Source organism: Oryzias melastigma, linkage group LG6 (assembly GCF_002922805.2).
Source record: "Oryzias melastigma strain HK-1 linkage group LG6, ASM292280v2, whole genome shotgun sequence".
Lineage (NCBI taxonomy): Eukaryota > Metazoa > Chordata > Actinopteri > Beloniformes > Adrianichthyidae > Oryzias > Oryzias melastigma.
The window spans coordinates 10,575,370-10,602,017 of record NC_050517.1 but is presented as its reverse complement, the minus strand read 5'-3'; the positions used below and the strand labels follow the sequence as shown (position 1 = coordinate 10,602,017).

At 40.6% G+C, this 26,648-nt stretch overlaps 4 protein-coding genes across 13 annotated transcripts in view; 2 read left to right on the top strand and 2 right to left on the bottom strand.

The window, feature by feature from the left end:
- Positions 1-1,661, top strand: part of LOC112152379 (adaptor related protein complex 3 subunit beta 2) — a 55,024-nt gene extending 53,363 nt beyond the window's left edge. For 6 of the 9 annotated variants that reach the window (XM_024281923.1, XM_024281924.1, XM_024281925.2 and 3 more), the window contains 2 exons: positions 242-380; positions 634-1,661. In XM_024281923.1, coding sequence (XP_024137691.1) covers positions 242-380; positions 634-826 — 332 coding nt within the window. In that variant the 3' untranslated portion in view covers positions 827-1,661. The remainder of the gene's footprint in view (positions 1-241; positions 381-633) is intronic. The other 3 variants (XM_024281926.2, XM_024281927.2, XM_024281922.2) reach the window with 2 other exon arrangements.
- Positions 1,662-2,747: 1,086 nt separating this feature from the next.
- Positions 2,748-11,921, bottom strand: sv2 (synaptic vesicle glycoprotein 2). Its single transcript, XM_024280766.2, has 13 exons — positions 11,784-11,921; positions 9,746-9,835; positions 8,227-8,388; positions 7,228-7,390; positions 6,928-7,049; positions 6,421-6,584; positions 6,268-6,348; positions 5,230-5,316; positions 5,005-5,093; positions 4,715-4,842; positions 3,695-3,790; positions 3,457-3,616; positions 2,748-3,390 (listed from the first exon to the last, which is right to left on the bottom strand). Exons 1-13 carry the CDS (start codon positions 11,875-11,877, stop codon positions 3,207-3,209), a joined length of 1,620 nt encoding a protein of 539 aa, XP_024136534.1. The 5' UTR covers positions 11,878-11,921; the 3' UTR covers positions 2,748-3,206.
- Positions 11,922-12,021: 100 nt separating this feature from the next.
- LOC112151720 (sorting nexin-1) lies at positions 12,022-23,560 on the top strand. 2 transcript variants are annotated; one of them, XM_024280764.2, is made up of 15 exons: positions 12,022-12,338; positions 15,616-16,456; positions 16,607-16,749; positions 17,657-17,732; positions 17,884-17,927; positions 18,335-18,476; positions 18,551-18,629; positions 18,705-18,780; positions 18,849-18,962; positions 19,111-19,204; positions 19,393-19,598; positions 19,702-19,845; positions 21,503-21,583; positions 21,658-21,729; positions 21,858-23,560. In XM_024280764.2, the coding sequence occupies exons 1-15, from the start codon at positions 12,210-12,212 to the stop codon at positions 21,906-21,908; spliced, it is 2,292 nt and encodes a 763-aa protein (XP_024136532.1). In that variant the 5' UTR covers positions 12,022-12,209; the 3' UTR covers positions 21,909-23,560. The 2 variants fall into 2 exon arrangements, with proteins under 2 accessions (XP_024136532.1, XP_024136533.1); XM_024280765.2 differs by lacking the exon at positions 12,022-12,338 and adding an exon at positions 12,497-12,638.
- Positions 23,561-24,341: 781 nt separating this feature from the next.
- ireb2 (iron-responsive element binding protein 2) overlaps positions 24,342-26,648 on the bottom strand; it is a 17,351-nt gene continuing 15,044 nt past the window's right edge. The window contains exons 19-22 of the mRNA XM_024280767.2: positions 26,190-26,337; positions 25,952-26,074; positions 25,670-25,855; positions 24,342-25,586 (exon numbers count right to left, since the gene is read on the bottom strand). Coding sequence (XP_024136535.1) covers positions 25,425-25,586; positions 25,670-25,855; positions 25,952-26,074; positions 26,190-26,337 — 619 coding nt within the window. The 3' untranslated portion in view covers positions 24,342-25,424. The remainder of the gene's footprint in view (positions 25,587-25,669; positions 25,856-25,951; positions 26,075-26,189; positions 26,338-26,648) is intronic.

The window sequence follows — 26,648 nt, the reverse complement described above, 5'->3', positions numbered from 1 at the left end:
TGGACATTTTGATGCGAAATCCCCTAAAAAGTTTGGAAATGTAAAGCTTTTTTGCTAAGTTTTGTGTCGCGGGAAGGAAGGGAGTAACAGAAGCCTGTTCTTCAGTTTGCCCCATCTTGTGAAGAACGCCGTTTTCCTCTCCACAAACAGAACTCTGGTGTTTAAAAAAATAAAATAATAAAAAAAAGTGTAACAAATTACATAGAAAATTCCCATGACTGACAGGCTCCACTCTCTGCAGGTCAGCTGATGGGCATGAACGAAATCACAGAGAAGCTAACTCTGGACGTGAAGTGCCGTAACGAACACACCATCGTGCAGAAGGTCACCACCGCCGCCAACCTCAGCCGAGTGCCCTGCGGCTCAGACAAAGAATGCAGGTGAGAGCAGTAAAGTGAAGCCAACCGTCAGGATGTTTTGTCTCAGATTACATGTGAGGAACATTTTATTTTTAAAGCAGAATCATTTCTAGCTTTAGAGTTGAGATTTTTTTTCCCACTAGATGGCGCCAAATCTTAAATACTGGTTGGTTACATTTACTCTTGTATGCAGCAAAAAAAGTAGATTTTTAATCTGCATGTGTTCTTCTTATTCTGTGGCTTCATCTTCTGACCTTTGCTGCTTTGACCTCAGTACTCCTCCTCCTCCTCCTCCTCCTAAACACCCTATCTACAGGTTTGCAGGCAGGACGGTGACGAGCAGCAGCTTGGTGCTGGTCACCGTGGCAACCAAAGACGAAGGCGCCGCTCAGCTGACGGTCAACTGCGAGAAGATGGTGATCGGCACCATGCTGGTGAAGGACATCCTCTTGGCCCTGACGCAGTGACAGGAAGCTCAGCCTCCCATTCACGAGTCACCGCCGTAGCATCTCCAAAACACCCCCCAAAAAATAATCCAACACTTTTCTTTGAGAAAGCAGGCTATATTTGTCTCCCTGATGGGTATTTTTAGAAATAAATCATCCTAAAAACAGCAGTTTGAAGTCATATCATGCGTCATAGCTACTCATCCACTGAATCAAGACGATCAGAGGCGATGTCCTCGTCTGCCGTTCACTTGACAGTATTCTAATCCAAACTCAAATACCTCGTTTGTTCTGGAAGTGAGCAGCCCCATGAAGGTGTGAACACCAACAGACAGCAACCACTTTCCTCTTCAGAAAGAGCAGATACAAGAGGATCAGGTCAGAGTTACTTTTTGCAGATTTCTGCTTCACCTTAAACAGAAATGTAATCAAGACTCCCAAAACTCCAGTCCCACCTGTAGGTGGATCTTCACACTTTAGCTCCATAAATGTTTATGACTTAATGAGATTCATTTCTCCTTTCCAGCAAATGAGGCTTCATTCAGATCTGATGTGAATCATTTCTTTGTTGGCCATTTTGACTCATCAACCGTTGGAATATGTAGCAGTCAGAGGAGAGCAAAAACTTCCAGTTTCAGGGGGGAACCGTTAAAAGAGAAGCACGCTTCCCAGAAAAGCGTCACTTTCCAAAGCTACAATCACATCTGCTCAGTTTTTGGTTTTATTTTGTTTGTTTTTTGTGCGTGTGTTGTGGCTTTCAGATATCCAGAGTATCACTCTGTGTGTGATTGAAATGTAACCCTGAGGTATGACAAGTTTATTTATTGTACAAATAAAAACTACAAAGTAAAGAAAGGCTGGTTTCTGTTTTCTTATGTCTTACAGAACTATTTAAAAATGAACAAAAAGTAAAATTAGTTTGATGAAAAAATGCTGAAAAACCTAAAGTTATGAAAAGTTAAACTACTGTTTGTAAAGGCCTTTAAATAAATAAGAAATGTGGGAATAATGTAAGTCAATTAAAAAAATTAAGACATTTGAAGACGAAGAAATAATTAAAAAAATAAGAAATTAGGAAAAATTAATTGTGAGATGAGAAAAATGTTAAAAGAAATAAAGAGAGAAATAAAATGGAAATGTGAGAAAAAAAACTAGTATTTATTGCCTGAGATAAGCTGAATGCGGTCGCTTAAGATGCTAAAGCTGGTAGCTTAAAAAGTTAAAGCAGTTTCATTTTTGCTAACATAGTTGAGGTTTAAGCTTTCTCAAGCAAAAACAGTTAATAAAGATCTGAATATTTTCGTTTAACTGCAAAGGTCTCTTAAATAGTTGAGATAATGAGAGAATTAGCTAAATGAGCTAACACAATGCAAATACAGAGGTCAAATTGGCATAAATATTTGTCTAAATTAGCCAAAACAGCTAATATACAGCATTGCTAAAATACTAGCTAAATACCAAATTAGTATAAAAAATAGCTTTACTTAGATAAAACAGGTATGATATTGATAAAATATTAGCTAATACACAGTAAAGTAGAATTATGAATATAATGATTAAACTAATTAGCCTATACATGTTAATGTAAAAATATGAATATATGATAAAGCTAATAAACATATTAGCTAATACATGCTATCGTAAAATATGAATATAATATGATTAAGCCAATATAACCTATTAAGTTACATAAATATGATCCAATACATGATTGGAAAGCCTGAGTAGATACCAAATTAATTAAATAAACATCAAAATAGCTAGAACATAGATTAAATAATTTCATTTAAAATTCAAAGGAAATGAAAATGAATGAAAAATGATCCTGAGGATAACAAACAAAAGTGACGACAACAGTTAAATTCTCTCAATCAATAGTGTCATATTTAACTAAATTAATGTATTGTGTGGTTTTAAAAGAAAAAACTTTAGAAAAAAAAACTAGTAGGAAAAGTGGCGTTTATTATAATAAAGTGACCATAACAAAAACCCCTCAGATTTGGCTCATCAGCGTTAAGGTTTACAAAGAATGGCAGCAGAGACAACCTTTGGTTTTCCACTGACAGTAAAGCCACAAAAGCTTTTAAAGGAGTAAACATTTGTTTTCTTTGACTGATCATTTCAATGCATAACAGGATCTGATCACTGAGCCTGAAGATGCTAAATGGATCGATGTGGAATGTGGGTTTTCTTAAAACGACAGCTGCAGAACTTTTCACAGGTGTTTTGCTAAAACAGAAAAATCCCAAAATGAGGTTAAAAGTACTTGTTGACTTAAAGGCACAGATTTCCTTCTCGGAAGGCAATTTTGGCCATTTTTATATTGAAAGGTTTGGACAAGGCACACAAATGGAGCGCCTCTGAGATTGTCACTGTCGCTGTGCATCAGCGTTCGGCATGCTCAGGTGAGCTCCGTCTGTTTGGTCTGAGGGAGCAGCAGAGCGACGAGTCCCCCCGTCAGCAGCAGAGCCGACACCAGCAGGACGGGGATGGCGCAGTTCGAGTCCACCAGCTTCCCGAAGGCGATGTTCCCCATGATTGCTGCCACGCGGCCCACGCCGGTGAAGAACCCGAGCGCCGAGGAGCTGAAAGAGAACGTTTGTTTGTACCGACAGAGTAAACGTGTGACAGATGGATGAAGCTCCTCTCACCGGAGCTGGGTGGGGTAGAGCTCCGTCCCCACCACATCCAGAGCGTTCCAGGCGATCACAGACACTCCGCTGAAGACGCAGGACAGACCCAGACTCTGAGCTTTGGTCTGAACCACGTAGATGAGGAAGACGCTCACACTGGAGACCACCAGGCTGCCAGCTGCTCGGGACACCATAAGGATTGATCAGCTGATCGATCGGCTGCAAACTGCATCACCTTCAGGACAAATCCACTCACACAGAAGAACCTTCCCTCCAGTGCTGTCCATCACCAGGATAGTGAAGATGTTCCCCGGCAGGTTAGAGGCGGCGATGATGAAGCCCTCCATGTACACTGTACACACAGAGGAGCAGAGAGGATGGATCAGCTGATGTATTTACTACTGTTTAATTCAATTAGAAGAACAAAAACATAATAAACAAAAAGAAAAAGTGTCAAAAGATGAAAACTTTAAACAACATATTTGATCATTTTTAGCGCTCGCGGGATGGAGTACGACTGAACAACTAAACCGTTCAATTATAAGTACTGGCTGTCTGTTAAAATGTGTTTTTACAGCATGTGAACGTATGTTTGGTACGGTACTTTAACTGGCTAAAATAAAAACAGAAATATTCACGAGTCAAAAAATACATAGAAAAATAGATGTTTTATTCTAAATTCCTATTTATTACCCAACCAGGATGTGATTAAATCTGGTCTCATGGCTGCAGATAGTTTAATGAAAGTAAATTTGTACTTTACTTGTAGTACAAATACTTAAAAAACAGACCTATGTTCTAGCCCTGTAACATTTTTTTTTTGGTAAATATACTGTTGAAATTACACTTTTTTTATTTTTACTGTGGTTTAATTTCCTACAAAGACCAGACAAAGGTTTTATTCTCTAAATGATTTAATCCCACATATGATATCATGTGATATTTGCAGCAGCAGACGGTTATACGAGCAGCATCGCCGCTTTGGAGCTCATCATAACCGGTGGAAATTCACTGGCTTGTTAGGAGACAACAGACGCGTTCACACCAAACAGTCCAAAGGTCTGAAAGGGTCACGAGATCTGCAGATCCGTTTCTCTGATTACATCAGATGAAGATGATCTGAGGATTCATTCATGAAAAGGCTCCTGCAGCTTCACTTTCTTCATTTTTGATCAAATTTAGTAAGAAGCTGTGCAGAAAAAGACTCAAATGTCACTTTTGTTCATTTCCTGTCTTGATTTTGTGTCCTGCTGTTGAAATCAAAGCAGAAACTCACCTGCGGTCTTGACCGGGTAACAGTTCTGGTTGTGGTCTGGAGACGACAGAGAGATGTTGGCGCACGGCGAGCCGCCGTCTTCAACGCGCTCAAAGAGCTCAGGAAACCACATCCACAGGCCGTAGTACCTAAACACCAACACACAGAAAAGAGACACTTTTCATTTGAAGGAACAGAGAATTCTTCCAAATCATGGCAGTAAACATTTGTAGGAACAACGTTTGGGTGTTTTTTGTTTTCCTCCTGCTGCTTTGAGTGGAGAGTAAAGAGACTTTGATGGAAGATCTCACCCAAAAGAGATGCAGTAAAAGATGATGAGCAGAGCGACGCTGCGGCCTTTCAGAGCGCCACTGAATATCTTCTTGATGGGACTCAAACCCTGAAAATTCAGTCAAAAAAAAAACAACAAATACAGGAAGTTTCATCATCACATATTTAAAAAAAGAGCAACACGTTTATTTGTTTCTGGAATGTTTTACTCAACACTTCAGACCATAGAACTTGAGAAACATCACCTTTTTCAATATGTTTCGCAGTGAAGCAGGAGTTCGGACTTCCTCCAGTTCCCCTTTTTGTTTACTGCTTATAAATAAACTGAACTCCTTAATAACAAAAAAGAAGAGGTCAAGATGAGCATGAGAGAACTCACAGCAAACCAACACATTGAAGAAGAGGAGGAGGAAGCCACTGTTGATTTTACAGGTCATCTCTTCGTTTTTTTTGGTTTTCTGTTACATTGAGTGTTTAAGACACTGATCTGTATTCATATTATTGTTACTGTCATGATAAATATAAAAGAACAGCTGATTTTTTGGCATAAATAAAACATAAAGAGAAAATTGCTTTTTTAAAATATGAAATAAGTAATTTTTGACTGACATCCTTTCAAAATAAAAGACTCCATAAAAGATCATCTTAATGCAGCAAATGTAGTAGCACAGTAAATAGTGTGACATCAGCAAGGATAAAAAATATAACCATCCATCTCAACCATAAATTTGTAAATCTGAACCAAGTGATATTTATTTTGCTCACTAATTTTTTTTTTTTTTCCAAAAACAGGAAATCCGCTTTTACAATCCAGCATGTCTTTTGTATCAATTCTGGCTGTTTTTATTGATCTCTAACTGACTTTCTGTGAAGCACAGCGCTCTAAACTCTGTTAACAGGTTTTTGTATGACTTTGGAAGACTCCAAAGCCACGCTACTTAATGGATTCCTGGAGCATTATGGGTAATGTAGTCTGCAGACTCACAGGATGAACATTAAAAGATAAAAAACTCATTTCACCTAAAAACTACATTAAGGAGTAAAAATATATATTTATATATATCAAACTTAAAGGATGTAAAAGTATTTGATTTGCTTCTTTTTAAATATTATTCATCTTTAATTTTTTTGTGAATTTTCCCTCCAGATTTGTATCTTTAACGTGTTTATCAAGAATGTAAAACGGCTCCGTTGTTGAAATATTTATACAAAATTTTTATCTTCATATTACGAAAAAATATATTTTTTTATTTTTTCACATTTCTTCCTCGTGTGTGGCTTACAGAGAAAGTGTTTTCTTTTCTGCGGTTGTTCAGGTCAAACATCTTTCTGAAGACCCGGATCGCTTCTGCTTCTTCTCCAACCTGCCAAAGGCGGAAACAAAGACTTTCATCAATAAAAGTGGATTTCCTGAAGAGAATCTGCTCTTTCATCACCTCCATGAGGAACTTTGGGCTCTCTGGCATGAGCAGCTTGAAGATGAGGGCTGAAGAGAGGCTGGGGATGGAGCAGAGGACCACGAACAGCCTCCAGCTCTGGAAGTCCAGCGCTCCCAGAGAGACGTGAGCCCAGGTTCTGGGAATCACCAGCCAGGCCAGACCTGTGAACCCAAACACACGAGCAGAGCAGTGTGTTAAAAAATAAATCTGTGGTCATTTGTGAGTTTTATTCTCTTAAAATGTAGATCTTAGAAGTTTTAAATAAGATAAATGTTCATAATTATTGCCAATTTTATTCAATTTAAACACTGACAGTGATAGTGAAAATGATGAATAAATAAAAACATCTGGAAATATGTCTGCATTTTTGATCTCTAGTCATAAACATATGAGGAATCTAAAGATTTATAAGTTTAAAGCCTTCATTTGGACAGGAAAGAGAACAGAAAATGTCTCACTATAATTTTGTTGTTTTAATGTTTCCTGCATCAGACGTTTTCTCACCAGCAGCCAGGATGTTTCCCGCCATCCAGAAGGTGGCCAGAGCGCTTATCATCGCACCCCTCCTCAACCGGGGCATGAACTCTGAGAAGTAGGAGAAGATAACGGGGATGGACCCGCCAACCCTGCAAAGAGGACAGTTGTTACAGCTGTATGTCTGCGGAGATAACAGACGGAGAGGTCCGACTGTAGAGGAGAACTGGACTGATTGACTGTGATGTCACACACTCAGTGACGTCAATTCAATCGCCATTTTTTCCTGATACAAACGCCACCTTATTCTAGAAAATGGCGTACTCTCACCCAACACCGCTGAGAAAACGCAGCAGCAGGAAGAGCCAGAACCACGGAGAGAAGCTGGCCAGGCAGCCAAACACCCCGTTGACGGTCAGGGAGACAACCAGAACTTTGCGGCGCCCCCTCTGATCAGCCAGGTAGCCCCACACGTAACCCCCCACCATCATTCCTGCAAACCGAGACAGACGAAATCTGTTACTGACAGACCCACACCGATGAAAACGTTTTTTAATATGTTCTTGTGCCGTTTTTCTGATGATGGAGGACGAATGTAAAGAAAATTAAGCTTAAAAGTATTTCTTTATTCATATTATAGAGAATCAGAAGCGGACGAAAAAAATGCTGTTTAAATAAAATTGCAGCAATGATGTAAATGCTTCCACTAACAGACAAATAGATCCATGTACTTCTTCAATGTCCTCATCTGAGCTGGCATCAGGATCAAAACTGAAGCCTGGAGCCTGAAAATATCATTTTTTTAACAGTTTCACAAAATAAATGAAGAATCTACTCAGGTCAGTTGCTTTGGACCATCAAAGTGTCTCAACTGTTACAAAATATGTATTTTTTATTGATTCATGAGTCACTATTTCACTCATAATCCTCCCGTTTTATAGGAGTAGTGAAAACAAGAACGATGCACTCAGCGTTTGAATAGGAAGAATCAAAGTGGTGTCAAACATGACTCTAATGGTCAGTCCAGCACGGTGGATAAAAGTGAGAATCAAAACAAGCATCCAAACTGTTTCTGTGTTCATAGATGCAGGATTCTCCGCTTGGGTTTGCTTTTATTTTGTAGGTTAAGAGACAAAGAGCAGAGGTTAAACAAGGCCTTGTGAGTTTCAACAGAATTTATTGCTCAACAAACAGTCAATAAACCAGCAAAAGAGAGACAGCAAACCAGAGTGTGAACAGGTCAGAAACCCAGAGGTTTCCCCCTCACTCTGACTCGGTGAAGACTATCGGCTGGTAGACTAACCGATCGCTCTCTATAGAAGGACCCACCGAGGAAAATGCTGGCAGTGAGCAGGCCCATGTCAGCGGAGCTCAGTAGCAGGTCGCACCGTGCCGTCGGCAACAGAAAGGAGACGCACAAGATCTCCACGGCGTCGCTGGCGTTGGCCCAACCGCACACCAGCAGCAGCAGCCAGTGAAACAAACCGAAGCCTGCAACCACCAGAAAGAAAAAAACTTAGCAAATTCATAAATCTTGCATTCATATTTGTCTTTTTTAAGTCACATTTTCTTTAATTTAAGGATTTATGAATTTTACGGTCAAATTGAATATAGAATCAAAGTCAAGGTCAAAGCCTAGGGGCCAGATCATTTTATTTTACTGTTATTAATGGCCCGATGTTACCTTGCGCTCATCTCTAACTTGTATAATTTTGACAAAATATATATTTTTATGGAGGGTAAAATATTAAAAATTATTTAAGGTTTAAATTGATTTATTCTGGAAAAATATTCCTGCCTTTTTATTCATAACTGTGTTAAAAAGTTACCTTTTGAAAGTTTTAAAAATTCACATTCTGCTAGCTTTTTGGACTATTTTGGCAAGATTTTTAGGCTATTTTGGAGTTTAGCTAATATTTCAGCTACATGCTAGCTGTTTTGGCTAATTTAGGCTTTTTTATTCTTTAAGGCTGTTTTGGAGTTAGGCTAATATTTACGCCCTAGCTATTTTGGCTAATTTAGGCTTTTTAATTTTTTTTAGGTTATTCTGAAGTTTAGCTAAATGTTTCAGCTACATACTAGCTGTTTTGGCTAACCTAAGTTTTTTTCTTATTTTTTTGTTTTTTAGGCTAATTTGGCATTTAGCTAATATTTTGGCTGGCTATTAGCTTCAGTGTTCAGCTATTAGCTTCAGTGTTTTCAGCTATCAGCTTGAGCATTTTCAGCTATCGGCTTCAGTGTTTTCAGCTATCAGCTTGAGCATTTTCAGCTATTGGCTTCAGTGTTTTCAGCTATCAGCTTCAGTTTTTTCAGCTATCGGCTTCAGTGTTTTCAGCTATCAGCTTGAGCATTTTCAGCTATTGGCTTCAGTGTTTTCAGCTATCAGCTTGAGCATTTTCAGCTATCAGCTTCAGTGTTTTCAGCTATCAGCTTCAGCATTTTCAGCTATCGGCTTCAGTGTTTTCAGCTATCAGCTTGAGCATTTTCAGCTATTAGCTTCAGCGTTTTCAGCTATCAGCTTCAGCGTTTTCATCTATCAACTTCAACGTTTTCAGCTTTTAGCTTGAGCATTTTCAGCTATTAGCTTCAGTGTTTTTAACTATCAATTTCAGCATCTTCAGCTACCAAATTCAGCTTACAGCATTCCTACTAGCATCATTGCAGGTAATGATATATATCTAGTTCATAAATATGTTAAAAAGTTACAGTTTTAAAGTTTTACAAATGTCGTTTTAGAGTGTTTAATAAGTGATTATCCTGGTTGGCCCGTGACCTAAGGTGTGTTTTAGATTTTGGCCCCCTGTGCGATTGAGTTTAACACCCCTGAAGTAGATGAAGTGTAGATTACCTGATCCTTCAACTGCTTCTTCATAAGACAGCTTTTTGGCTGCGTTTCTAACTCCTTCATGTTCAATACTCCGCTCAAAAATGATTTCACCTGAAAAGAAGGAAAACACACATTTATTCATGAAAGAAAAAACACAAGTGAGGAAAAGCAGCTGCAGAACAAACTACTATCAATTTTTATGCCGTTTATAGGTTGTGATTGTGGAGAATTTTCAAAATAAAATTCAACCTAGAGATTTGGATGTTTTAAAGTGTCACCTTTACTTTCAAGGCTCCTTTAATGTATAGCAAGTGACTTAAGTAACTAAAGCATGTGGCTGTGACCCTACAGACCCCACAGAGACAGGACTCACATGGATTTATTGATCAACACTGACTCCTCATAGTCAGGCTTAAATAAGACTGAACTGAGAACAGGCTTCTTGTTCATTGTTGCTCTCTGATCAGGAACGTTGACTTCCTCTGAGCTTAATGCCTTTAGATGTTGTGCAATCTTTTATGACGTCCTAAAACAACCGGCGATTTTCACCACTTCTCCATCATTTCTTCCTTGTAGACTCACTGTGATTCTCTGGAATCATTAAAGCTGCAAAAATGTCTATCAGTTGTTGCAGGTTTAGTCATTTCAGTTCTTTTGTCTCTTGTTTGTTTCTGGATTTCCATGAATTACAGTTGAAACTATTTTTCTCCGTCTCCTACAAGAGTGATACTTTTTAGGGGTGCAGTGATTCATTTTAACATTCTCTGACCTAAAATGGATCCAGGACATCTTTAACCAAAACTTCAACCAGTGGAACTCAGAGATAAATACCAGGTACTGAACAGCACAGGTGAAGTTTTCCAGATTCCTTTTATTTCTTAAAAGATAATCAAGTGTAAATTAAATATGTGTACAAACAAACAAGTAAGCAACCATAAATGGTAAATATTCACATTCTAGTTTCATAAAGTTCAGCCCACTGTTGTTTTTCTACATCAAAATAATAAAGAGAACATTTTTAACCACACTGTATGGGCACATGACTTTTCAAAGCATTTCCACACATTGGACTGTAATGATGAGTTGATTTTTTTTTTTTTTTTTGCTGCCATAATCACGTGTTTTCCACTGTTATGCTACTTAGTTGTTTTTACCTTATTGTGAAATAAACCTACTGTACGTCAATCCCAATGGTAGTTTCTAATAGTAATCAGTGTTGAGGGATAATTTATTACATAGTAATGAATTAATATAATTTACTTACTTTTGTCAGTAGCAAATTATAGTTCAATTCTTGGTAATTAAATTACAATTACTAGACAATAGAAACTTTCATTACTTCATTACTCACATTGTGGTGCAGTGTAACAATTGGTGACTAATAAAACAAATTAACTTTGTTTAAAAAGTTGACTTACATCGTCTCGGTCAAATTAAACAAAACAGTTTTTATTAATAAAAAAAAAAATTAAAATTAGAGTTATACTTTAGGTGCTAATGCAGAGTCGGAGACTGGTCAAAGAAAGAAGAATAGAGCGTAAATATGGACGTGGGTGAATTCAGGGGTATTCTGCAACTGGAGATATTTAAATTATTTTCAATTCGTTATAAACAAAGGCAAACACATTTCAGTTAAATTCAAATTTTGTCCTGGAGATGAACTGTTTTCCATATAATTGATTCATTTCATTTTGAAACGATTTTACTCTGATGTAAGATTATTTAAATTTGCTTAATTGACAACTATCCTCAGACAAATCGATCTAAGTTGGATAAATCGATTAATTGATTAGTGCTTACAAATTTAAAGCATTTAAATGTGACAAACAAATCAAGATGGATTGTTTTATTTTCCAGCACTGCTTTTGAAATAATATTAGTGGGGTTTTTAGTATAAACAAACACAAAAAAGTCAATTACATAAAGCATAATATGATGTAAACACAACCTGCTTCAGTGTTTTGACCAGCTAAACTTTTATTTTGTGAAGTGGTACACCTATCTATGTGAATGGAGTTGTTTGGATGTGAATGAAAGTTGTGTTGTGATGGTGGGGTACCTTCATCAGAGTCCGGCGCGCTGGAATCCGGCTGTTCTCCGGTGAGCAGAGGCCGCCGCGCGTCCACATCTCCGGTATCGAAGTGACGGGACATCCTCCTGACCGGTTCCTCGCTGATCTAAACACCGACTAATTAGCCGGCCTCAACGGGACCCCAGTTGCTGCTGCCGCCGCCGGGATCCCATAACTGCAGCGGCTGCTAGCATGCTAACGCTGCAGCTAGCCTGGTAAGGAGAGAAGGAGGACCAGGAAGTAAAAGGGCAGCAGCAGCAGCTCCCGAGCGGCGTCCGTCCTCCTCCGCTGGTCCGTTTGCTTTGGTTGAGGGGAACTGTTGGCAGCTAACCGAGGACGACACGTCTATTAGCCGAGGAGACCTCCCCTTGGTTTTTTCCCCTTTCTTTAAGAAAAAGAAAGAAAGAAGTGAAGATGGCGTCCAGTACGGAGCGGAGTCCTCCTCCTTTTCCCGACACCGAGGACCAAGATGTGCTGGATTCTGAAGAAGTTGGTGGTCGAGACAGCGACGACGACGACGGAGAGGAGCTGTTTATGAGCGCGGTACGTGTCAAAGGCGCTCGCGCTCCTTATCGTGTTAGCCAACCCGCCTCTGATTTGGCTAAAATGATACCACTGTCAGCAGGGAGGTAACGTCCCCGAGGGAAGCTAATTGGATAGTTCGGGTCAAACTTTGAACGCATTTTCCGTCTTAACATCACTGGAATGTTAGATAAACACATTTTTGTGCAGTTTGTGGTTTTGTTGCGCGTGTTAGCCAAGGATTCTTTGAGCGGTTCTCGAGTTTGAGGTGGTGACACTACCCGACGTGCCCCGCGTCACTTGATTAGGCAAACATTTCAGGTAATTTCCTTCTGAAAGTTGCATTGTTTGAACCGCTTTTTATCCTGACTCGTGTATGAAAACCACATCTAACGAAGGTGGAGGTTTGAGTAAAGAACTGAGCTGTTACTAACTCTGATTCTGGGAGTGCAGGCGGTACATGCAGGCCACGCGTGGGGGCAAACCCTGGAGTTTGCAGCTGGATGAGGATATTGTGGTTTAAACTGTGACTCACACTTCAGTTTCTGTTTTTGAAAGTGTCACTTTTGCTGTTTATAATTTCATGCTTTTGAATGAAAATGGAAAGTTTGCTGATACTGCCTCCTGTCATGTGAGCACGCGTAGGTCACATGGTCTAAACCCGGATGTTTTCCCTCAAAGTTCACAGGACAGATTGGAAAGTTGCTGCCTTTGGCTTTTTCAGCGTTTACTCATAGCTGCATGGAGGACATTAGTCAGCAGTTTCTAATGTTCCACTGAACTGAACTCACGGCTAAAGTAATGGTTGCAAATGGCAGAGTGGCCCAACCTCTGCCTAGATGTGCACATTCGCTTACAGCACTTGACTTTAGTGTTTGTGCAACTGGAGAATTAGCACAATAAACAAGTTGGCTAACAGATCAACAATATGTTGTCCAAAAAGGGCTGGACAGCTCCTCCAAAATTGAATTTTAACTTGTAAGTTCACGATTTGACTAAAACTTATTCTTCAGATTTCCATTCAAAACCTGTTTGATTTTTCTCATAAGAATGAGATAAATTAATCTAAAGTCAAACTTTTTATGGGTGAATTTCTAAATTTTTATATTTAAAATCAACTGAAAAGTTGTTTACCCTCAAAAAATACATCACTTTTGCGTATCCCCTTTATGAGCTTTCACGGATTGGCACATTTGGTTTGGCAGTTTTACACCACATCCTTTTCTGGCAGAATTTCATCCGAGCTATGGACTGGTGCAGGGAAACCCTCAGGGTCCATCTAGCAGCTTGGCCGTTCAGTAGCGTGAAGGGTCTAGCCTAGGGGTCGGCAACCTTTAACAGTAAAAGAGCCATTTGGGCTCGTTTTCTGCTTATCAAAACCTAGAAGGAGCTGTATAATCTTACTTTAACCTTTAAGAAATTTGGATTTACTTTCATGACCTTCTTTTTTTATATATTAAATAGGAATTAGGTCTATTTTTTGGCACAAATAAAAGTAAATATATAAAAAGAAACTAGTATCTCTCAAAATTGTATTTATTTTTTTCACTTATTTTCATGTCCACCTCAGCCATCAATTTATAAATGTAACTAATCTAAATTAAATAAATGCTAATTGAGAAATACTCACTTTAAAAAAATTGCTATTTTATTTTTCCTTTTCTTTATTTTTTGTTCTTTTCCCCCTCTTTGTCTTCAGCAGTCTTACACTGCGGGGTTTTGTTATTTTAGTTTGAGCTTGAACCTTGGTAGTCTTAGTTTGCAGGCTTTATTTGTTTTCTTTTGGTAGTTTTGATTGGGCAGTCATTAGCAGGGAGCTGCTGACTCCAACGGTCAACATGGCTGGGTCAGCAGTCTCCATGAATTATTATATGTTTGGTCAACGAGCCACCATGGAGAGATAAAAGAACCTCGTGTGGTTCTGGAGCTGCAGGCTGCAGACCCTTGGTCTAGCCAGTCCACTACTCGGCCAACTGAGACAAAATTATATTTTTATGATCTCTTGCATTTGATCAGAGGAAAAAAATGACAATTTGTGCTCTTATCTATAAAAGAATTGTAAAAATGTAGTATATTAAACTATTTAGTAATGTGATGGTAAAACAGCATGGATCCAAAGAAGTTTAGTAATATTTCATCAACCACTGAAATAAAATAAATGATTAAGAAATCAAAAAATACTCCTAATCCAGTTAATCTTGAAAATCCATTTTAAATGTTGCAGCAACTAGCAGCTTTAGAAGATCCCACAATCCTTTTGGTCAAATATGCGCAAATTTTGTAATACATAAAAATCAATTGAAATCCCCAGTAACACACCTGATGAATATATGGATCAAAGAAGCAACATTACCCTGTTTAGGCAATATCATAGTTGTCTTTCATATGAATGTCCATTAGGTTTTTCTTTTCTTTTTATTAATCGCATGTGTTAAAGTTGACAGCCCTATTTTAAACCTTAACAGTTTTGCTTCAGTTCAATACATGATTTGTGTATTACGAAACAAAACAAAAAACAAAAAATTTGGGGAAATACTGATAAGAGGTTAAAAATAAAGTAAAACATTTCAGTTGGCCCATAACAAGCTTGCTGTAATGTCATAAAATATTGATGATAATTTTACAAAACTGTGCTTATACGGTTTGATGAAAAAATAAATAAATAAATAATAATTCAAACATTCTCCATGTTGGCTGTTTTTTCAGCAGAGTCCTGCCCAGAGAAATGATCCCTGATTTTATGAGTGGGAAACCCTGCATCACGCAATTTAGTTCCAAAAACTAGCAAAGAATAGCATGAACAAACGAAATCCTTACAGCTACATTTCTGTCTAAGAAATAAACTGAATCCACTGCAGCCTCATGGAGATGCTCACTGCTGCATGGATGCTGGAGTCTGAGATTGCCAACAGATTTTGAACCTTTAGGCTTTGTTTTGGGTCAATTTTGAACATTATGACAAAATATAACGATACAAAAATATATATTTTTTGTGTATTGCCAACATTAAAACCAGACTGTGATTAAAAAATCAAAAACATACATTTGATGTAAATAATTTAGTCTCAATGCGTTGACTTCCTCTATGGCCTCAAGGGGGCACTGTAAGCATTGAGTTGTTGAATCCCAGATTGAAATGTTGCATTTTACTTTAGAAAAAGTAAATCATTTTCACAATAGACGAAATTTAAAGCATTCTTTTGTTTCTTGCTTCACAATAACTTGTTGAACTTGACTTATTTTTCTAAATTAAGAACCTATCAGTTCAGTACTTATAGGGATTTCTGTTTGTCTACAGAGCAATACTCCATTGACCAAACAGGACACCCCAGCATCCCCCGACAGTCAGGCCAGTGACCTCATGGATGACCTCTCCGCCGAGCCTCCGAGCAGCCAAACAGAGAAGAGCGCAGCCAGCTCGTCCCCCGAAGAATTCGTGGACCTGACAAACAACCTAGAAAGTGCAGAAAGTAAAGTTGAAGCTGAAATTTCTTCACCTGAACCCTCGGATGATTTTTTTGACATATTGGGAAGTGAAACGCAGAAAGTGGAAGTCGAGGCTTCTGTCAAAGCCGATTCAGGTGAGGTGTCCAGTGGCGTTACGGATCTACCAGGTGGAAAAACAGGTTCTGAGCAGGGAACCTCTTCTGCCGCTCCGATTATCAACCTCAACGCAGATTTTTCGGACAACAATCAACAGCCGTCACGCGTCGAGAATAAAACGAACGACCCTTTAGCTCAGGTTCTAAGTGACACCCCAGCCGCCGACCCCAAGAAACCCAGCAGTGCTGTTCTGGACCTGTTTGAAGACGACGGCAGCGACATTTTCACAGGAACACCGCAGACCAAACCTGCCAGTCAGCCTCAAAAGGGGCTCTTCGGTGAACCCGACGAGGATCTGTTCGGCGAGCCGCTGGGAGCCATGTCCAAGAAGACCACCGAGAACGAAGTGAAGTCCAGCACGACCAAAGCTGCCGGTCCAGCGTCCTCTACTGGGGGGGCTCAGCAGGATCGCAAATCCACCGAACCTGCAGATATCTTCACAGAGGAAGCCGTCACCACAGTGCCAAGAACCAGCAACACCAGCACTGTCAACTCCAAGGCCAATGGAGTACACTCTGAGGAGGACTTATTTACTGGTGGGTGATTTATCATTCACAAATTCTTATTGTTTTGTCTTTTCTATCTGCAACTTCATTAGGTTTTTTTCCAGGAAGTATTTGATCTTAAACTTAGTTTGTTGACATTTGTCTTTCTAAGTCTTAATTTTTTCTGTTTCTCCTCATCAGAGGCCACAGTGGAGCTTTCTCTAGACAGTCCACGGAGCGGTAGGAAGAAAGAAGAAACATCCAAACCGTCTGCTTCCTCCTCTTCCTCCTCTCTGTCAGCACCTGCCAAACAGGCCAAGCAGCCGCCTGCTGCCCTGGAGGAGGTAAGGCATTTTATCTGTATTACTGACATTTCCTAAACCAAAATTACCGCTATGTAGGTGAAGTGTTTGTGTAAAACATAGGGCTGGGTTGATCAAATCGATTAATCTATCTAAGATTAACAGATCAATAATTGATCTATTAAAGTAGAGATCGATCTATAATACTAAAGTCCGCCAGCTAGATGCTAATGTATAATGGGATTTCCCTTATGACGGCTAATGCTAACACTCGGTCGACCTACCCTAAACATACATCGCTGACTAAATGAGCAGTTTTTTATACTCACAGACATGAATTTTCCAAACTCTTTTAACCCTTTAACACCAGAGCTCCAGTGTTTGTGTTCTTTGATTTTCTGTAACTTTTCCTGCTTTTCTCCTTCACAATCTACTGGAATTACGTTAATCGTGCTAATGGTTGAAAAGTTACAGTATGTTAAAGATTTTGTGTTTAAAGGGTTAAGGAAATATTTAAGTAACCATTTGTGGTTTAAGTTTTTTTGCTCATATTTTTTTCTTCTTCTTCTGGAATAAGGTGTAATGCTATAGTGTGGTCGCCACCTAGTGGCCAAACTGAAATGCCCTCCAGGAGAAGCAGAACAATTGGAGCCTGTAACACTGTATGTGTTAACAATCTCACTATAAGTTCACTAATACGTTTTTCAGTGTGTGAACTGTATCAGATTCATATTAAAATCTTCAACAAATGTATAGATTATTAATGTATTTCTAAATAAATGTGTCTAAATGTGTAGATTGAATTGAGTGGATCGAATGGAACAAAAAAAAAAAATCAGAATGATCCAGGCTGTGCTGAATCAAATTGATTCTGGAAATAATTGGCGATACCCAGCCCTAGTTAAACACATAGATTTTTAATTGGTGTTGAATATTTCTTTTTTTTCAGTTGGAAGACGAGGAAGAGGCGGAGAAGGAGGACCAGTTTGACGTTTTCATTTCTGTCAAAGACCCTGAAAAAGTCGGTGAGTCGTTGCTTCCTGTAAGTTTGTAAAACGTTTGTGTAAATGAAACTCAAAAAATGCATTTTTCATTGAACGTGCATTTCTGATGGCGATTTGAACATCTTTAGAAAACAAAGAAATGTTAAGAATACTTTAATTTCTTTTCTTTTAGGGGACGGCATGAACGCTTACATGGCCTACAAAGTATCCACAGAGGTAAAGCTTGGATTTTTGGTTCTTTATCTTTAATTTTCCAGACTCTGTAGTTTTGCACATGTAGTATATTCTGAAAGGAAGCAGGATTTTTGATAAACAATTCCTAAAGTCCTACTCCAATCATCTTTTGATCTGTTGTGTTTCCAGTGGTCTTTTAATTGTGATTATGTCATTTCTAGACAAAAAAACATGTCTTCTATAATCAGAAAAAAGATCATGATAAAAACACCAATTTCATCGGCGTATGTTTTTTAAATCTTTTATTAATTTTTTAAAACTAGAACGATAAAATAAGCATCACAACCAGAAGCAAAAAGTTGATGACAGCATTTAGTTCAACAAAGGCATTTGATCACCTTCTTTAAACTAATGCGATCTTTGAGGGTTACATTTTTTTTTATTCCCAGACCTCACTGCCCATGTTCCGTAACAAGCTGATGACAGTCCGACGACGCTTCAGCGACTTCTTAGGCCTCTACGAGAAACTCTCTGAAAAACATGGACCAAATGGACTAATCGTCCCTCCACCCCCAGAGAAAAGCATTCTGGGTAATGGTATCCCGCTTTCACTTCATACATATCTTTGTTAATTTGTCTGTAACTCTGAGTGTTGGGTGGTACAGGAATGACAAAGGTGAAGGTGGGAAAGGAAGATTCCTCCTCCGCGGACTTTCTGGAGAGAAGACGAGGTGCTTTGGAAAGGTAAAAGAAGAGGGAGGTCGTGACCTCTGCAGTCACAGAGTGAGATGTGTGATTGTTTGTTTTGTGTGTTTCCAGGTATCTTCAGAGGGTGGTGAATCACCCCATGCTCCTCCAGGATCCCGATGTTCGTGAATTCCTGGAGAAAGAGGAAGTACGCTTCAGTTCAGTCACTTTGAAGATCTTCAAAGACGTAGTGCTGACTCTGCTTCATGTCTCCAGTTGCCCCGAGCGGTCAGCACACAGGCTCTGAGCGGCGCCGGCTTCCTCAAAATGATCAACAAAGCGACGGACGCCGTCAATAAAATGACCATCAAGATGAACGAGTCGGACGCGGTGAGTCCAGCTGAAAATGTTCATGTTATTGTCCTCTAAAAGCTCCCACACATGGGATCAAAGGTCTTAACGTTTGATTTAAAGGCTCACAGATACAGTGAGATGATGATGATGATGATGATGATGATGATGATGTGTTTTCCTGCAGTGGTTTGAGGAGAAGCTCCAGGAGGTGGAGTCTGCAGACCAACACTTCAGGAAGCTTCACGCTCTGGTCGAATCACTTGTAGTTCACAGAAAAGGTTTGGATTTCTCCTTTCTGTTTCAACATAAAACCCTCGTTTGATTAAATGTACAAATATTTTCTACATTTAAGTTGAATAATTTGGTATAACTGACAAAAAACTAAAATCAAGATTAAAATCTTTTTTTTTTCCTAATTGATCAGTTTTTTTCCCATGATGCTCAAAGTCTTTTTGATGTGCTCCAGAGTTGTCCTTGAACACGGCAAACTTTGCCAAAAGTGCGGCCATGCTGGGCAGCGCCGAGGACAACACCGCCCTGTCCCGAGCTCTGTCCCAGCTGGCCGAGGTGGAGGACAAGATCGAGCAGTTGCACCAGGACCAAGCTGCGAACGACACCTTCAGCTTCGCAGAGCTGATCGCAGATTACATCCGCCTGCTGGGAGCCGTCAGGGTACGGAGACTATTCGTTTATGCCTCACAGAAGCGCAAAACAAGCTGATAATGTTCGGGTTTTGGAACACGAACTGAACTGTCTGTTCGCTTGCGGACTACAGGGGTCGTTTGATCACCGGATAAAGGCCTGGCAGCGCTGGCAGGATGGCCAGGCCATGCTGCAGAAGAAGAGGGAGACTGAGGCCAAACTGCTGTGGGCCAACAAACCAGACAAGCTGCAGCAGGCCAAAGACGAGATCGTGGAGGTAAACCAGTCGGGATAGAACTCTTAGTTTGACCCCATTAAAGCCTCAGTCACATCCTTGTAGGAGGTTTTAACACGTTCACTTTGGGAAGAAGAATTTTTTTTTCTTCTTCCCAATGATTTGCGAGTTTCACTGGTGTCTATGGCAAACATCAAATCCTGTCCACTTTTGTCATGGGAGGGATCACTTTTCAATGTAAGGGCGGGGTCATCTGTACTCCATAAGATAGCACTTAAGAAGAGCGCAGGTGAAACGAATCGTATCATTGTCATGGGTGAGTGTTAAGTGTATCGTGAAGGATTTGGAAGGCCAATATAAGTTGCACTAACTTGTGACATATGAGTGATGCTGTTGTAAGGTGGCCTCTAGTCATCAGTAAGGTTGTTGGTCCATAAGTCGGTAGAGTCGCATATTTGCCTCAATTAACCGGAAACAAATGGTCTGGGTGTGCAGGTGCTGATTATCTCATTTTCTAATGTTTTTAACAGTAAAGGTGAATTCACACCGGATGGGGGAGGGGTGCAAAGTTTCAATGTTAAGTCAATGTACAGACACAGTCTGAGGCAATGTGAGGTTGACGATCCACGTCAGGGACTCAGATCTAAGCACGTGGCATTTTTAGTGACTAGATCAAAGGGTAGAAAAAGAAATTCAATATGGCGGCTCAACACGAGGATTTTTGTCTTGAACGTCCATTCGTTTTTTTAACCTGTTAAGACAGCGTGGTTGCCGGAGACTGTCCCGGTTGCTGTTGGGCAAAGGCGGATACACCCTGGACAGGTCGCCGGCCTGTCACAGAGCCCTTGGAGCTGGAGCGACTGCTACGCCAGCCAGCCGCCTTGTAGACAGCTTAGCAAGCGCCACTGCCCAGGAGCCCAGGGGAACTAATGAGGTCTACTGCCCCGGCTGCCAGTCCCTGGGCAGCACAACTCGCTATGCTAGCCCACCGATGGTTGGCTGCCTAGGAGACGGAGAGCCGCTGTTGTAGTGCGTGCTGCTGCTCTAGCTTCATGGGCTTAGATGATAAAAAGATTCTCCAGTTTTATTTTTATTTTCCCTCTCTTGGGTCAATGCTCAAACTGGACCACAGACAGACGAAAGTAACGTTTAAAACGTCCGTCAGGAGCGAGACTGAATGACCTGGTGAACCCAGATATGGTGACGTGTTTGCCGGCACCTCTGTAGAGCTCTCTAAAACATATACAAACTACTCGCTCAACATCATCCATGTTTTCCATGATGTGGTCAACGAATGAATTCCAGAACAACTTTGGCGGTTGCTCCTCAGCCGGTACCCCAAGCAGTAAATTTGACGTCTGCAGGATTTTTGGGTGGGTTTGAAAAATGAAAAAAATCATACGACATCTCTGCATCTGCCCCACTTCACATTTACTCACCTTTGTGTGGTGTATAAATGTTTGCTACGATCTGCCACCCGCAGCATACCCGTAGGAAAAAATGTGCATGAATATTTCTCTGCACGGGCTCTGTCAGTGGTCTTTCATTTTAAGATTTTGTGCGGGCTGCTTCCACACCCCGTTCAGATTCACCCATTTTTCAGACAGCTTGTGTCCACTCATAAGGACAGTAGTGACTAGTTTGGGTTCCAGAGCAATGTGAATCTCAGTCTGAAGGTCTCTTTTCTTCTGGATCGCAGTGGGAAGCCAAGGTGACTCAGTTTGAGCGAGACTTCGAGAGAGTGTCTGCAACTGTACGCAAGGAAGTCATCCGCTTTGAGGTACCGCTCTGGCCCTTATTCAACCACAGCAGCCAGCTCTGGATATTCTAATCTGTTTTTTATGTCTCATTTAGAAACAAAGGACCAATAATTTTAGAAGGCAGATAACAAAGTACTTGGAGTCGTTGCTTCAGTCTCAGCAGCAGGTGAGTCGAGAAGAACCGCCGAATCCTCTTCTAGATATGATAAAACTAGTTTGAATTCTCATGAACATCTCAGGAAACTTTTCAAATCTTAAAAGCCAACTTATTTTTATTTATTTTTAATTCTCCAGCTGATAAAGTACTGGGAGGCTTTCTTACCCGAAGCAAAAGCCATCGCTTAAAGCTGGAGCTTCAGCCCTCTGGACGACAAACAGGCTGCCTTCTTCTACACTTTACCTCTACTGCCTTCAAACCAAGGGAAACATGTTGAAAAGGGAGATACAATCAACCTATTATTTTTTTCTTAAATCACATTTAACTCTTTTCTAGTCTATTAGTAATTCTATATTTTCACTTAACCTGTCAAGACTATTTTCTTATGAGAGCAAGAGTTTGGATCTATATAGCGAAGATGAAAATAGAGGAAGGCGTAGATTCCATACATTTCCAGACCAGAGAAGGTAAAAACGATCAGGAGCTTCACAGCAAATGGGACTTAAAGGGAAGCATTTAGACTGTAAGATAAACACGTTTGAGCCTTTCTGCCACCCATCCCTCCTTTCAACGTGGAGAATTAATAGTAGAAGGCGTTGAGAGGCATCAGTAGTGATGCGGCAGGTTGGAATTTCTTTCTTTTTTGTGAGGTTTTGCACGCAAACCTTTCTTTATGTGCCTTTTTTATGCCAAAAAAAAGGTGTTTTGCCTCCAAACAGCAGCCTGAGTGAGAATTAGTGTTTTAATCCAGCGAGGACATCTTGATGATTTCAGCTCCATCCCTCCACACAGGCTGGGCTGTTTCATTGTGCGTCATTGTTGAGTGGTAATCATCAGTTTACCAAGCAGCTCTGATGGGAGGGAGTCTGCTTGGATTAGTCGACTAAAGCCGCTGGTTCTGTAGCGAAAGCTGCCTAAAGGGGCGGAGCCTGCGTTTTCAGGTTTGGTTTACACAAATCCTCTGGAACCCTTCTCATATTCTACATTTTTCACTTTCAGGCGTCTTAATGCTTTACAGTTAAGAAAATGTAAAAAAAAAATCTTTACACTTTAGAAAGAATGTCAGGCACTTATTTCTTTATTTTTTTTCTTCTTTTTGTAAGTGATTTCTTTTGCTTTTCCGTTGAGTTTAGGTGAAATGTTGGTAATTTTGTGGGAGAGTTAAAGTCACAGATGAAAATAAGACATCCACTTCCTCTTTAAATTCCCCTCTGGATGCCACATTTATGTAACATGAATGCATTCAAGGCCTTTTTGATGGTAAAAATGATCTTAAAATCAAATAAATCAATTCAGTCTAAATGAAATATCTCCACTGATGATTGACAGATGTATGTTACGGCTTTACTTTGTAAAACTGAGGCAAAAACTAGAATACTTTCACTTGGAAACCCTTCTATCACAGAGACAGTAGCACGCTGCACAAACACTAGAATATACCCCAGGAGCCAGTATGAATGAAATTATGGGATGTGTGCCAATGATTTCATAGTAACTAGTCACTGATGCCATATAGAAAGCTGAAGTTGAGGCAAACGGCGGTAACCGCTGCCGCATCACCTGCGTTTAGTGTCGCATTTGCATTAATAAACCGAAGCGGTGCAGTGAGTTCCTGTTTTTCTCTGTAAAACTCTGACACCCAGCTTTTACTTTACCTTTTCTTTTATTTTATTATTTTTTTTGGAAGTGAATTACAGTTAAACTTCCTAACTGAAGCAGCTGTGGTGGCTTCCTGTTCTTTATGTCAACACTTAAGGTGCAGAACAATGTCTGTATCATACACTGTGTCAAGGATTACTTTTCCAGCCAATCAATTAAAGCTGCACTGTTTACACCAAGATTCATTGAGACTTTGTGGTTTTTCTTATTTGTTTATGTGTAGCTTTTATGGTAACAGATTCTGTTGTTTACTTGTTTTAAAATAAAATGTTCTTTTAGAAAAAAAAGGCTTTACAAAAGTTTACTCAACTAACAGCTGCAGACTAAAACAGGAAAATAAGATGTTTATTTAGTTTTTATGAGAAACTGTTCAAAGTTGATGAGAAGAACTCTCCAAAATGTCCTCAGATATCCATAATTTATTTTTTTGTTTTCCTCACCTTTAAGACAACCTATTTGAAAAATACATTTCCACCAGAGGTTTGGCTTGGTTTCTTCTGTGCTGGCAAAAAAAACTGGCTCAAAGGCTCAAAAACCTGGATTCTAACGTGAAACCACTTTTTAGGGTTAACTGCACAAGATGCATTAAACTGAACGAGTAAAATCTCTAATTTAGCCAAGAGCTAGCATAAATCCAAAATATTAAACTCCAAAATAGCCCTGAAAACAGGGAAAAAAAGCTTACATTTGCCAAAACGGCTAACATGTAGCTAAAATGTTAGCTAAACTCAAAAATAGCCTAAGAACAAACAGAAAAATGCCTAAATTAGCCAAGATATTTTGCATGGAGCTAAAATATTAGCTAAACTCCAAAATAGCATAAAAACTGGAGGGAAAGGCTAAATTAGCCAAAGGAGTTAGCATGACTCTACAGACCACTTCCTGAAAACCTTATTTCCTCCTAAACTTCTGGAAGCTCTTGGTGATTTCATGATAGAACAACAGACCATCACACCGCCAACTTTACTTTTCCATTTATTAAAAAGTATTTACAATCCGGTGCAGTGATACAAACGGTGGTTCGCCTGTTTGTCCTCCGTGGCGTGACAGACGGGAGTGACGGACTCAATCACCTCCACTCTGAGGCCAAAAACGACGTGCTCAAACTGAAAAGGCAGACGGTAAGACTGGTCGACTCTTCTGAAGGCCTCAGCCGTCCTGAAGCAGGAGGAGGAGGAGGAGTTGAGACATGTGAGGCACGAAGACGACAGAGAGGAGCTTACAGCTCGGTCGGTGTTGGCAGCTGGACGAAGCAAAAACAAAGTTCTACAAAGATCTTCAGACCGTGACGCTCTTTAGTGTATGATGGCTCTGCCCTGTGAAGGAAGGTTTCAGGAGATCCCAAAATACTCCTCGCATGCACATCCACCCCACCAGGACAGGTGACGAACATTATAATCCAGGTTACACTCAGACAGGAAGTGAGTAGGCGGAGTCAGCATCAATCCCAGACAGACTCTTCCACGTCACACATAAGGGGGTGCAGTTAATTCATTTATGTGGACAGATAACAGGAGGAGTTCAACACAGCACAGGTGAGGATGCAGCCAATGGGGGCGGAGCTTAGCACCAGGTGTGAAGACGGAAACGACAGACGATGCAGGAGGAGCCAGCGTACAACCTGAACCACTTGAAGAGTTTTTTTTGATTGTATGAAGGGTAAAAATGTACATACGATTGTTTGATCCCAAAAGGAGACACAGGGAACGTACATCAAACCAAATTTAGCATTCTGGGAAAAAAAGTGAGTATTTTTCTGTTGGTACCAAGTGTGTAAGTGGGCGTGGCTTACATATTTTTTTGTATTTTTCATAGAGGACCAAAACAGATCAGAGATTCATCTTCTCCTTAGGAAAGCCGATGCGGCTGTTTCTTCTTGCTTGTGCGATGCGTTCGCTGCTGCTGGGAAACCGCTGTGCTGCGACTCTGGAGCTGCTGCTCCTAAAACATACATTCCAAAAGTCAGTGGAGCTCCGGCGCTCGCAGACGGATCATCAGCCTCAGAGAGAGCCTCCATGGGACGACAGGTCAAAGACGGCTGCTGTTTATGGACTTGGAGCACGCTCGGCGGCGGCAGCTCCAGGCTGCAGGCTGCTTCCGAGAAAAGTCCGAGCGACAAACCGCAGGAGCCCCCCGTGCTGGAAGAGGATGACGTCTATCTGAGAGTCGAAGAGTGCGGTGACGGAGAAGGACGTTCCTTTGCTGGTCTGCAGGACAGAAATGAAAAGGCTTCGTTAAAGCGTGGCGGCGTCACACGGAGGTGAGCACGGATACCGCCGGCGCCGCCTACCTTAACGGTGAGGTGCTGGCTGGGACTCAGGCTTTCTGGCAGGACGATGCTGAAGCGCTCCTTCCCACTGAGCTCCAGCGAGTCGGCGCTCTGGCCGGGCAGAAACTGCAGCGGCATGATGCCCATCCCCACCAGCTGGGATTTGTGGAGCTTCTCAAAGCTTTCGGCGATGACGGCACGCACCCCCTGCAGGCACAGCGGCAACACGCTTTACCGCCAGAGCAGGAGGGAGATCCTGCCATAAAAAACATCCAAACTCCAAAACAAGTGTTTGTTGCTCACCAGCAGAAAAGGCCCTTTGGCAACCCAGTCCCTGGAATTCCCGGAGCCGTACTCCTTTCCTGCCAGGATAATCAGGGGAACGCCATCTCTCTGATAGCGATCCGCCGCTTCAAAGACATCCAGCTGGAAGGACGGAGACGGACGAGAGCAGCAGATCAGATCAGTCTGGATTACAGCTGAAACATCCAACCACAAAGACGGGAAGCACAGCAGCAGGACGTCGGGCTTCGGCGCTCACCGTCTGGCCTGAAGGAATGTGCAAAGTCTTCGGGCCCGGTTTTCCGATGAACCGATTCAGGAGTTTGATGCTGGCGAACGTGCCTCTGGTCATCACCGCGTCGTTTCCTCTGCGAGCGCCATAGGAATTAAACTCCCGCGGGGTCAGCCTGTCAGAAACCGAACGTAAAAACATGGTCTGAGGAAGAAAACGGCTCATCTGCTGCGGCTGTTTCATCCCGAGAGTTTTCATATTGGAGCTTTTAATGTCTGATGACCACAATGATTCTTACATAATCATCTGTAAAAATCCAAACTTTATCATCGCATCAGGACTTAGACGTTTATCCGTCATATTTCAGCTACACTTTAAAAAAAACCCACTCCAGTGAAAACTGGGTTTTTAACATTTTTCTAATAATAATATGGAAAGAAAACTAAGCTCAAAATTGCATTAATGAGTATTTTTTTATTCAAATTG

Bases quoted from the DNA above. Each gene is read 5' to 3' on its own strand.
- sv2 (XM_024280766.2), bottom strand. From the start codon at position 11,877: ATGTCCCGTCACTTCGATACCGGAGATGTGGACGCGCGGCGGCCTCTG. The intron at 7,391-8,226 runs GTGGGTCCTTCT...CTCGGTTTGCAG, and splicing joins CACTGCCAGCATTTTCCTCG to GAATGATGGTGGGGGGTTAC. The intron at 6,585-6,927 runs GTGAGAAAACGT...TTGGGTTCACAG, and splicing joins GGGAAACATCCTGGCTGCTG to GTCTGGCCTGGCTGGTGATT.
- LOC112151720 (XM_024280764.2), top strand. From the start codon at position 12,210: ATGGCGTCCAGTACGGAGCGGAGTCCTCCTCCTTTTCCCGACACCGAG. The intron at 18,477-18,550 runs GTAATGGTATCC...TGGGTGGTACAG, and splicing joins CCCAGAGAAAAGCATTCTGG to GAATGACAAAGGTGAAGGTG. The intron at 21,730-21,857 runs GTGAGTCGAGAA...TTAATTCTCCAG, and splicing joins TGCTTCAGTCTCAGCAGCAG to CTGATAAAGTACTGGGAGGC.